Here is an 11,604-nt window from a genome sequence, read left to right as displayed (position 1 = left end):
TAGTCTTTATATTTTTATTCATATTCATTAAAATTTCCCCGAAAGACCTCAAAAAAGTTTATCTTATCTTAATCTAGTACTTTTCAAAGATTACATTTGAAAAAAAAATCACGATAATAACAACAACGACGTCACTAGAAATTGTGCATCCTATACCGGTATCACATTTGATTTTTAACCGGTTTTAGCATCTTCAAGTTACGTAATGCACTCCGGTTTCATCACGATTCACGTTCTCGTTTGCAGATATCAGAAGGCCAGGTTTCATAAGTCCGGGGACACCTGATTCTGAGTCGGGGCTCCGTCAGCTGGCTCCTCCTCTTCACGATGCTGTTAAATGACAAGAATGAACAGTCATCTCATTTGTCACCGAGCTGCAGGACCCCCTGCCTGCCCATGTGTGTCGGGCGCAAAGTCACCGGAGGAACTAAGTGACACACACCTATCCATTTCTCTCAGAGTTTTCTCTTTTTAGGGGCTCGGGGAGAATGGCAGAAGGTGCCGATGGAGAGGAGGAGATTCAGTTCCTCCGGACCGTAAGTGATACTGATCTCGCTTCATTTCAAAAATCTTTGCCGCAGGTTTGCAGGGCACATATTCACCGACCCCTTCAGTTTACAGTTAACCGTAACCTCCTAACACGTGATAAAGAGTGTTTTGACATTAACACAGCACAGACTGACACAAACATTTGGCTGGATTCCTGGCCATTGTTATCTATTTATACCCTCATGGGTATAAATACCTGTTTTGTCACAAAGAATAAAAGATGTGGCGCCAGGTGACGGATGGCGCGATGAGGTGAAACAGCCAGAAGGAATTACCTTGAAATTCTGATGGTTAGGTTGGATGTGTTAGAAGAAACGCGAGTGATGGGGCAAAAATGGTGGGACAACTCACAGGCTTGTGAATTTGAAAAAGAAAAAGAATTGAAGTACAAGGGACAAATGTTGATTTTGCATAACAACAATAATAACATGGAAAATGATCACATGTGATGCTATGCTAAGAGGAGAGAAGCTAATAGCATTTTCTTGGTAAATATTCAGTGTCTTATTTGTAATATGAATATATGATCTTATGTTTCAGAGGGGCAACTGGGGAAATGTTTATTAAATGTTGTCATAGTGGTGCCGGCTTAAACAAAAACCTGCAACTCACACACACACACACACACACAAAAAAACGTTTTAATTTAACGCTGATATGTTTAAAAGCGATCTGATGGTGAGGAGTTAACAACAGATTTCTAAAAACAGCAGCGTGTCAGCTGTCATCAGCATTATGGATCCAAAAGATATTTAAATCAGGCCTCATGACAGCAGAATCTCGGTTCTACCAAAGATAAATGGATGGGCGCCTGCTGAGATTAATTTAAATAAAAAACAAAAAAAAAACATAGTACAAAAAACAAAATAATAAAATAAATAAATACAAATAATTTCCCTTATGAGATATGGATTAGCGATGTTTTCCTATCTGTCGATTCTGATGCAAAGGCAACGTCAGCCGGCGGAATCATCTGACCGACGTTTGTTTTTGTTTCATTACTCAAAGCCGGCCTCTCGGATTTCCCCTCCTGATGTCGCCGCCAAAGACTGCAGAAGGTCATCGTGGCCTTGAGATCAAGCCCGCTCTTGTCAGACCGTCGGTCTGCAAATGCGGCCGGGGATCTCCTGGAAACACTCCGTCGGGATTTAGAAAACAATTTCACCCGTCGACTTTGAATGTGACCCCGTTTTTTCTCTCTTTGCTCGATGAAAGCTTTCCTTGCCGTTGTGCACAAAAGTAAAATATATGAACAAATGCATCGGCGTCGCCCCCCGGAACTCTGCTGTGTTCTATATATACCGGGTGGGATTAGCAGGTTTAAAGCTGGTCCCGTCGCAGCACCTGCTCGCCGCCGGGTCCGGTTTTGCAGATGCGGTTTTCAAAAGCAAAATTTGTCCGTTTTTCATTTTTGTTCACTCTAAAGTTCAGGCGAAAAGTGCGGAACCCATCATGCTGTCAGTTTGTCTATTTGTAGGTCAGTGTGTGTGTGTGTGTGTGTGTGTGTGTGGTGGCGTCATTGTGCACACACTGACTTAAAACAGAACCTGACAGAAACTCTATACCCTCTTGTGTCAGCCACTATAGGGTGGACACTCATTTATTGCCCGTCTGGCTGCTGGTTATTTTTGTACAATGTGCTTGTCTTTCAAACTGCCCCATACAGGACTGTCTCAGAACATTAGAATATTGTGATAAAGTTCTTTATCTTCTGTAATGCAATTAAAAAAAAAAACATAAAATGTCATACATTCTAGATTCATTACAGTTCAACTGAAATATTGAAAGCCTTTTATTATTTTAATATTGCTGATTATGGCTCATATCTTAAGAAAACTCCAAAATCCTATTTCAAAATATTACAATATCATGAAAAAGTAATTTTTGTTTTTTTTTAATTGCATTACAGAAGATAAAAAAACTTTATCACAATATTCTAATTTTCTGAGACAGTCCTGTAAAAGAGGGGGTCTAATGTTTACAAGGCTATTCTGGAAAATAAATCAATCATATTGATTTTCTTGTTTTTTTTTTGCTATCAATTTTTTTTTTTTTTTTTTAGAAATAAGAAAAGAAAAGATCATTTTAACGGTAATTTTCTGAGACAGTTCTGTAAAAGAGGAGGTCTAATGTTTACAAGGCTATTCTGGTTATTAAATCAATCTTTTTGATTTTGCTGGGATATTTGTTACTATTGTTTTTTTTTAATTTTTTTTTTATAGAAATAAGAAAAGAAAAGATCATTTTAACGATAATTTTCCGAGACAGTCCTGTAAAAAAGGAAGTCTAATGTTTACAAGGCTATTCTGGTTATTAAAGCAATCTTTGCTGGTTTTTTTTTTGCTATAGTTTTTTTTTTTTTTTTTTTTATAAAAATAAGAAAAGATCATTTTAACGATAATTTTCTGAGACAGTCCTGTCTATGTTAATGCCGGTGGAGATTTTTTGAAAAATCTTGTTTTTTTTTATCACAGAAATCCAAACTGTCTCGCTCAAAAAAACATTTCCATTCACGTCTGCATCGTGAACGTGTACGTTGAATTTTTTTTTTTTTTTTTTACTTAAAAATAGCATCGACTTCTTCCCCGTGCCTGAGGCGGCGTCGGGGGAAGAATGTCGCCCTCCTCAGCAAAGCGGCTAATTGTCTTACCCAGGCAATCGCTTTGTGGGCCAATGTTTCCTGGCAAACCAACACCAAATATCTGGTGTTCTCCAAACTGGGATGTGTGAACAGCAGGTGCAGCGGCCTGAAATAGAGATCTCCGGGGGAGCGGCCGCTGTCACAGGGCCAGGGAGGCGAAGGGGGGGATTACAAGGCCGGAGGAACGCCGGGAGAGGAAAGGGGGAAAATATAAACAGAAATTTTGGATTTCATCATTCGTTCCTTCCGTTCGGCCAACGATCATTCACCCTCTCCTTCGCACGTCACGTGGAGACATATATAGGGAAAAATATAGGGAATATTTAAGTAACAGAATTTAACTCCAAGTCAATCGCACTTGTGTGAAATCAAACTGTCCACTTAGGAAGCAACGCTGACTTGTTTTAAGGACATTACATCAGCCTGTAGTGTGTTTTTCTGGATTCATTACAGATCAACTGAAATATTGCAAGCCTTTTATTATTTTAATATTGCTGATTATGGCTTATATCTTAAGAAAACTCCAAAATCCTATCTCAAAATATTACAATATCATGAAAAAGTAATTTTTGTTTGCCAAATGCAATGTAATGTAATGTTTTTACACTTTTATTTTGAGTGCGAGTCCAAATCCAGACCTCTATGGGTTCGTACATTTGATTTACATTGATCATTTTTGTTTAAATGTATATATAAATATATATTTTACACGACTGTCTCAGAAAATTATCGTTAAAATGATCTTTTCTTTTCTTATTTCAATAAAAAAAATAAAAGAAACAATAGCAACCACCCCCCTCGGCAAAATCAAAAAGAATGATTTAATAACCAGAATAGCCTTGTAAACATTAGACCTCCTCTTTTACAGGACTTTCTAGGAAAATGAGAATACTGTGACGAACTCCTTTATCTTCTGTAATGCAATTTAAACAACAAAAATGACTTTTTCATGATATTCTAATAACCAGAATAGCCTTGTAAATATTAGACCTCCTTTTTTACAGGACTGTCTCAAAAAATTATCGTTAAAATTATCTTTTCTTTTCTTATTTCTATATAGAAAAAACAATAAAAAACTGTAGCAAAAACCCCCGGCAAAAACCAAAAGATTGATTTAATAACCAGAATAGCCTTGTAAACATTAGACCTCCTTTTTTACAGAACTGTCTCAGAAAATTATCGTTAAAATTATCTTTTCTTTTCTTCTTTCTATAAAAAAAAAAAAAAAACGATAGCAAAAAAAACACAGCAAAATCAAAAAGATTGATTTTATAACCAGAATAGCCTTATAAACATTAGACCTCCTCTTTTACAGGACTGTCTTAGAAAATGAGAATTTTCTTTATCTTCTGTAATGCAATTAAAACAACAAAAATGACTTTTTCATGATATTCTAATATTTTGAGATAGGATTTTTGAGTTTTCTCAAGATGTAAGCTATAATCAGCAATATTAAAGTTATAAAAGGCTTGCAATATTTCAGTTGATCTGTAATGAATCCAGAATGTTTCATATTTTTGTTTTTGTAATTGCATTACAGAGGATAAAGAACTTCATCATATTATTCTATTTTTTCGAGACAGTCCTGTATATATAGACACATATATGTGTACTGTGTTTATACACTTTAATTTTGAGTATGAATTGGAATCCAGACCTTCATGGGTTCATACATTTGATTTTCAGTGACAATATTTGTGTGATTTTGTTATCAGCACATTCAACTATGGAAAGAATAAAGTATTACATAAGAACATTTCATTCATTCACATCTGTGTTATTTTAGTGTTCCCTTTATTTTTTGGAGCAGTGTATTTACCGTCTCATTCGGAGAAACACAAACAGTCACTCTTTCATTGTCATATCTATAATTAATTATACATTTTAATCAATTTGATACTTTTATGGTGAATATATTGGTAGACGGATGCTTGAATTGGAGGTCTAGAGGAAGAATTATGGAGGATATGAAGTGAGATGGTGCAAGAGAGGAGGATAAAGAGAATAGGCTTAGATTAGGCGACCCCTGAAGGGAAAAGCCCAAAGCAGAAGAAGAAGAATTCATTTTAATACTTTAACCCATCGTGGATGAACAACATTTAAACACACAAGCAGGAACCGGGTATCAAACAAGGAAGGTTCGGTTCCAAGGACAATAGTTGTATCTCCTCTATCCCCAATTGACCTACTGCATTATTTTGAACTGTTGGAGGAAACTCCCTTTTTCTGCCGGAACTTTGAATCTTGAAGTACCCGCCTACCGAACCGACCCGTCTATTGGTTGCCATTCCAACTCAGACCGACATCGTCTTTGCAGGACGACCACGTGGTCCTTCAGTGCACCGCCTCGATTCTAAAAGAGCAGATCAAGCTGTGTCTGTCTTGCGAAGGGTTCGGGAACCGCCTGTGTTTCCTAGAGACCACCTCCAATGCTCAGGTAGTAACACACTCCCGCACTTTCTTGTTTCCTTGACGGCGCCGATCGTCTCTCTGAACAGTATTCTTGTTGTCTCTCAGAATGTCCCGCCTGATCTGGCCATCTGCTGCTTCATCCTGGAGCAGTCCTTGTCCGTTCGGGCGTTGCAGGAAATGTTGTCCAACACTTCCGTGGATGAGGTACCGAGATGAATTGCCGTTGCGTTGGAGTTTCGCACATTCTTTCTCTGTTCTCCTGCCTCACCTTGATGTCTCTGCTTCTCTTTTCTACCTCCTGCCGACCGAAGGCCGTGGATTTGGACAAATGGGTACGCTGAGATGAACTTTTCGCTGTTCTCTGCTTCACTTTCACTCATAACCCCGACTCAAAGACCTCACACAACCTGTTTAACCCTTTGCGTTGTCTTGTGGGTCAAAAGTGACCCACTACCATGTTAAGCTGTAGAAAAAACACCTTAACCTATTTTTTTTCCAACTTGAAATTTTATGACTTTTCCTAAAGAGACCCCATAATTAGAAAAAGCGATACTTCTTTTTTGTTTATGTGTCCATGTGGGCTGTACACCACTAGGGTACAAAGATTGTCTTATGGGCCATTTTTGACCCGTAGGACAAGGGGAGTAAACACAACGTTGATATCGCACGAGGCTTAACACATTCAGATTTCCCATTTCTGTATCATTTGTTTCTTTGGACCCTCCAGTCCTCTCAAGGTGGAGGACACAGAACGTTGCTGTACGGACACGCCATCCTCCTGAAGCATACCCATTCCAGCATGGTGAGCGTATTCACGATCAAGTGGCGACACTCCTTCCTTCTTCTCTCGCGATCTGCATCGGTATCTGTATCCCAACCATCCGAAGGTGGTAACTTTGCTTTTCTTTTTTGGCCTCAGTACCTGAGCTGTCTGACTACATCACGCTCGCTGACCGACAAACTGGCGTTTGACGTGGGTTTGCAAGAGGACTCCACAGGTGTTTGTCCATTCGGTAGCTCGTCGCTCCATTGGCACGATTGCGCGAACTCGTACTTCTAAATCCTTTTCTTTTTCTGTGTGGCAGGAGAGGCCTGCTGGTGGACAATCCATCCAGCCTCCAAGCAAAGGTCTGAAGGTGAAAAGGTCAGGGTGGGAGATGATCTCATTCTCGTCAGTGTGTCGTCAGAGAGATACCTGGTAGGACTTCCTGTGCTCCCAATGCTAATTTGTCGTCGGATGATCTTCTCACCAGTCCCGCCTAATTTCTTCTCAGCATCTGTCCTACGCCAGCGGTGACCTGATGGTAGATGCTTCCTTCATGCAAACCCTGTGGACCATGACCCCTGTGATGTCTGGCTGTGAGCTGGCTGAAGGTCTCTCTTGTTTTTCTGTTCATATTTGCCGATGTTACTTGCGATCGCCTGAAGTAATTGGATACTCGTCCCCTAGGATTTCTGACCGGCGGATATGTGCTCAGGCTGTTCCACGGGCACATGGACGAGTGTTTGGCGATCCCAGCTGCTGACCAAGGGGACGACCAGCGCAGGTGAGCGACAATTTTCACTTATATACCGAGTATGATTTGGCGGCCGACGTTGTTGGTTTGCTGGTTGGTGGAAACCAAATATTACTGTTTGGCCTTAAACTACGGCAGATTATTTAGCTGCAAATCTGAATGTATTCCAGAGTTGCCCACTATGAGGGGGGTGCTGTATGCAGCCACGCTCGATCCCTGTGGAGGCTCGAGCCGCTGCGCATTGCGTGAGTACCCTTTCTTTGGTAGTATGCATCTCAACCAGTCTTGTCGAAATCTTCTTGTCGTGGCAACTGGACTTGAATCCGAGAGGCTTCTTCAGGTCCAATGACCTCTGGGGGAGTTTCCCAATATATCTGCCAGGGTTGTGGTTGGGTCTAGGCCAGGGGTGGGCAAACGTTTTGGCTCAGGGGCCGCATTGGCTTTTAAAATTTGACAGACGGGCCGGGTCAGCACAAGATACGATACATATAAAAAAAATGTAAAAAACGCTTTTGTTAACAGTACACATCAAACTCATCCAACATTTGTTTTGAACGTGAAGTCTCTGATGTTTGCTTGCATTTCATGCACAAACCAGTTTTTCCTTTGTAGCTTCATGTCCAGCTCATTCATGTGTGTCAGTATGTCCACAGTAAAGCTAAATCGCAAAGCCAATCTGTGTGATTCAGCTCTGGAAAAGTCTAAAGTGTTCTCAAGTAGCTCCAAAAATGAAATAATCTCCTGTTTCATTGATCCAATCATTCAATCATTCACATCAAGTATGAATTCTGTACCAATCTTTAGCGGGCCGGATTAAAAGGACCGACGGACCGGATGCGGCCCGCGGGCCGTAGTTTGCCCACCCCTGGTCTAGGCTATGCTAGCTCGTTGTGTGAGGAAGAGTTGATCCACAGAAACTAGTCCTAAGGGGGTTGTTATGCTAAAGGAGGCAACTTTTGGGGATTAGCTGGATTGGAATTTGAAAAGGTAGAGCCAGACAAAGAAGTGAAACCTGTTGGATCACATGGACACTCCTTTGAGAAGGCTCTCAGACCAGGGCTGAAACATCTTCAAGTGAAGGAATTCAAGTCCAGTTGCCACAACAAGACGGTTTTGACAAGAATTCACCTTCGACCTGGATGACCGAGAACCTCCACAGACCCATCATAAACATGTATTTTCAACTAGTTTTGAAGATATTCTGCTGAGTCATGTTGACCTGCTGGTGACACAGGTGGAGTGGCGGCCACATAAAATGGGGTCAGTCATTCCGAATACGTCACATAACCACAGGCAGATACCTTCTCCTGGATGAAGAAAAGGGACTGCTGTTGGTTGACCCAGAGAAGGCCAATTCCAAAATGTCAGCCTTTTGCTTCAGAATCTCAAAGGTCAGGGACGTTCCTGTGACACCATTGCGCAGTAAAGTAGTTTTCATCCACCTTGACGCATTTGTTGCCTTGACGACAGGAAAAAATTGAGGTCGCCCAAAAACGAGACGTGGAAGGCATGGGCACACCTGAGATCAAGTATGGAGAGTCCATGTGTTTTGTGCAGCACGTTTCCGCCGGCCTCTGGCTAACCTACGCCGCGGTGGATGCCAAATCTGCTCGTTTGGGTCCTCTAAAGAGAAAGGTATATCCCCAAAAAGTGCCGGAGTCATTGTGCGTCATTGTGTCCATCTCACTATCCATCCAATTCTCAGGCCATACTGCACAAAGAAGGTCACATGGACGATGCCCTCACAGTTGCTCGCTCCCAGACCGAAGAGTCCCAAGCGGCCAGGATGATCTACAGCACAACGGGCCTCTTCAACCAGTTCATCAAGTACCGTCGATATTCCATTCGGATCTTTACCGATGCGGGCGCTTCGGATTTTATTCTCAAAGCGTTCTCGCTGTGTCTCCAGAGGTCTGGACGCTCTGAGTGGGAAAAACAAATCGGCCAATCCCCCCACGTTGCCGATGGACATGGTGGTGCTCTCCCTGCAGGACCTCATCTTCTACTTCAGACCCCCCGAGGAGGAGCTGGAGCACGAAGATAAACAATTCAAGCTCCGTTCTCTCAAAAACAGACAGAACCTCTTCCAAGAGGAGGTGAGTCCGGCATTCTGGGTGAAGAATACTTTTCTTTACATCTAACTATCAGTGACGTGCGGTGAGGTCATCTGTCAGATTTAGAAACATATGAACCCTACGGAGTAGCTTATTCACCATTTTATTGGCTGCAGTTGACGTGTTTTGTTTAAAATATCATATCAGCATTCTTTACCTATACAAACTGTCGCAAAGAAAAAAGCACATTAAAAAAAAAAAATTATCTCTTACCTTTACTTATAAATGAAGTCCATGCGGCGCTGAGCGGTTTTCCTTTAGCTTAGCATTGTGGATGCTGATGTTGAGTCTTTGCTGTTCATTCAAAGCCAAATCTATCCTGGACATCCCGAATGTTTTTAGCGCGATTTGACTTTGAATGCGAGCGGACGACCGCTCATGTTTGATTGTCAGAAGTTGAGAAAAGAACACAGGAAAAGCAGAAAAGGCGCTTTCTTACTTGACATCCACACAGCCAGTATTTTCTAGTGTACCACTTCGTTTGAAAAGACCAAGTCTTCCGTCTCCTAGTCTGAAGCTAATCCGTCTTCCCTTACTTATTATCTCCTGCTTCGACTGAAAGTCTAGTTTAGTAAATTCTTTCAGTTTAGCTATGTAATCCTCCATTTTGGAAATAAAGCCAAGCAAGAGGAAAAAATAACTGGATGGTTGCACTTGACTTGCTAACTGTTTACAGTAGCTTGCTATTGCTAATTCTATTATTCTTTAGCCGAGTAGTAAAAAGGCTGCCTGGGATCAGCGGTGCCCCCTAGCATGAGGCACCATCACTGCGTGCCTCACTCAGCGTGTCTTCGCTGCCGCTTTACGATCGCTCGGCATGAGAAACACGCTACGGTTGTTGACGAAAAAAAGTATACACATCAGCTAGAATTTTAGTTCATATATTAGTGCTTGAAGTGTTTGAAAATTTCAATAGTGACATTCACAGAGACAGCAATACGCAGTTATTGCGCAATCCATTGCGGGCTCCGCTGGCTGCCGCGTCACCGCACGGCTCATCTTCATTTTTGAACGCTTAATGTGATTTTTTTTGGAAAAAAAAAAAAAAATGTTGAAAATAACTTTCTAGCACAAATCACTGAATAAATAGAACCATTCAAATTATTTTTTCATTTGACTTTTTTTTCTTCCCATGACGCCAGGTGAGGCCCCGGCCTCGCCTGCCTCTACCGACTGCACGTCACTGAACTCTATTCTCTCTCAACCTGGATGTTCTCCACAGGGAATGATTACTCTTGTTCTGGACTGTGTGGATCGGCTCAACGTCTACAACACCGCCGCCCATTTCTCAGAGTATGCCGGAGAGGAAGCTGCAGAGTCATGGAAGGAGATAGTGAATTTATTGTACGAGTTGCTAGGTATGGCCGACGAGATCTGTATTCTCCGGTGCGATCGTCTCTTTTCACTTGCCTTACTAAAAACGACACGTCTTGCTTTTCTGAAGCTTCCTTGATTCGCGGCAATCGTGCAAACTGTGCTCTGTTCTGCGACAACCTGGACTGGCTGGTCAGTAAACTGGACCGTTTGGAAGCTTCTTCAGGTAAGTAAGATTTAAAAGATATAGGATGTTTCATTGTATAGCTCAATGTTAATGGCTTGTTTCGTGACAATTTACATTTTAAGTCTTTTATTTTTTTGTATTTGTACTTTGTACTTTGTGTTACTGTGCTGCATTCCAATACTAATTAAACACGTACACATCATGCATTTTCTACCGTTCCGTGTATATATATATCTATATACATATATCATGTATATAGATATATATGTAATTTTGTAATGTCCTTAAAACAAGTCAAAATGAATCTATGTTGCTTCTTATGTGGACAGTTTGATTTCACAGAAGTGTGATTGACTTGGAGTTAAATTGTGTTGTTTAAGCGTTCGTATATATTCGTATACATACAGGACTGTCTCGGAAAATTAGAATGCTGTGATAAAGTTCTTTATCTTCTGGAATGCAATTAAAACAACAAAAAATTGTCATACATTCTAGGATTTTTGACATTCCTTAAGCCATAATCAGTCATATTAAAATAATAAAAGGCTTGCAATATTTCAGTTGCTTTGTAATGAATCCAGAATGTATGACAAATTGTTGTTTTTGTAATTGCATTACAGAAGATAAAGAACTTTATTACAATATTCTAATTTTCTGAGACAGTCCTGTTTATATAGACACATACATGTGTACTGTGGGTTATACATTTGATTCCCATTAATAATATTTGTGTGATTTTGTTATTGGCACATTCAACTATGTAAAGAATAAAGTATTTTATAAGAATATTTCAGTCACTCACATCTAGGATGTGTTATTTTAGTGTTCCTTTTATTTGATATTTACATATATACATAAATACAGGATTGT

General features: G+C 40.6%; 1 protein-coding gene across 4 annotated transcripts in view; it reads left to right on the top strand.

The window, feature by feature from the left end:
- Window positions 1-385: 385 nt before the first annotated feature.
- LOC147216624 (ryanodine receptor 1-like) overlaps window positions 386-11,604 on the top strand; it is a 63,180-nt gene continuing 51,961 nt past the window's right edge. For all 4 annotated transcript variants that reach the window (XM_086177540.1, XM_086177539.1, XM_086177542.1 and 1 more), the window contains exons 1-16: window positions 386-536; window positions 5,508-5,627; window positions 5,708-5,806; window positions 5,914-5,934; window positions 6,330-6,404; window positions 6,522-6,600; window positions 6,688-6,800; window positions 6,877-6,976; window positions 7,053-7,149; window positions 7,290-7,364; window positions 8,354-8,510; window positions 8,590-8,754; window positions 8,825-8,946; window positions 9,029-9,215; window positions 10,456-10,591; window positions 10,678-10,773. In XM_086177540.1, the coding sequence (XP_086033666.1) occupies window positions 489-536; window positions 5,508-5,627; window positions 5,708-5,806; window positions 5,914-5,934; window positions 6,330-6,404; window positions 6,522-6,600; window positions 6,688-6,800; window positions 6,877-6,976; window positions 7,053-7,149; window positions 7,290-7,364; window positions 8,354-8,510; window positions 8,590-8,754; window positions 8,825-8,946; window positions 9,029-9,215; window positions 10,456-10,591; window positions 10,678-10,773 (1,690 nt within the window). In that variant the 5' untranslated portion in view covers window positions 386-488. The remainder of the gene's footprint in view (window positions 537-5,507; window positions 5,628-5,707; window positions 5,807-5,913; window positions 5,935-6,329; window positions 6,405-6,521; window positions 6,601-6,687; window positions 6,801-6,876; window positions 6,977-7,052; window positions 7,150-7,289; window positions 7,365-8,353; window positions 8,511-8,589; window positions 8,755-8,824; window positions 8,947-9,028; window positions 9,216-10,455; window positions 10,592-10,677; window positions 10,774-11,604) is intronic.

Source organism: Fistularia commersonii, chromosome 29 (genome assembly GCF_037954325.1).
Source record: "Fistularia commersonii isolate RoL2024-O1a breed Wild chromosome 29, RoL_Fcom_v1.0, whole genome shotgun sequence".
Lineage (NCBI taxonomy): Eukaryota > Metazoa > Chordata > Actinopteri > Syngnathiformes > Fistulariidae > Fistularia > Fistularia commersonii.
This window is presented reverse-complemented; position numbering and strand designations above follow the sequence as displayed.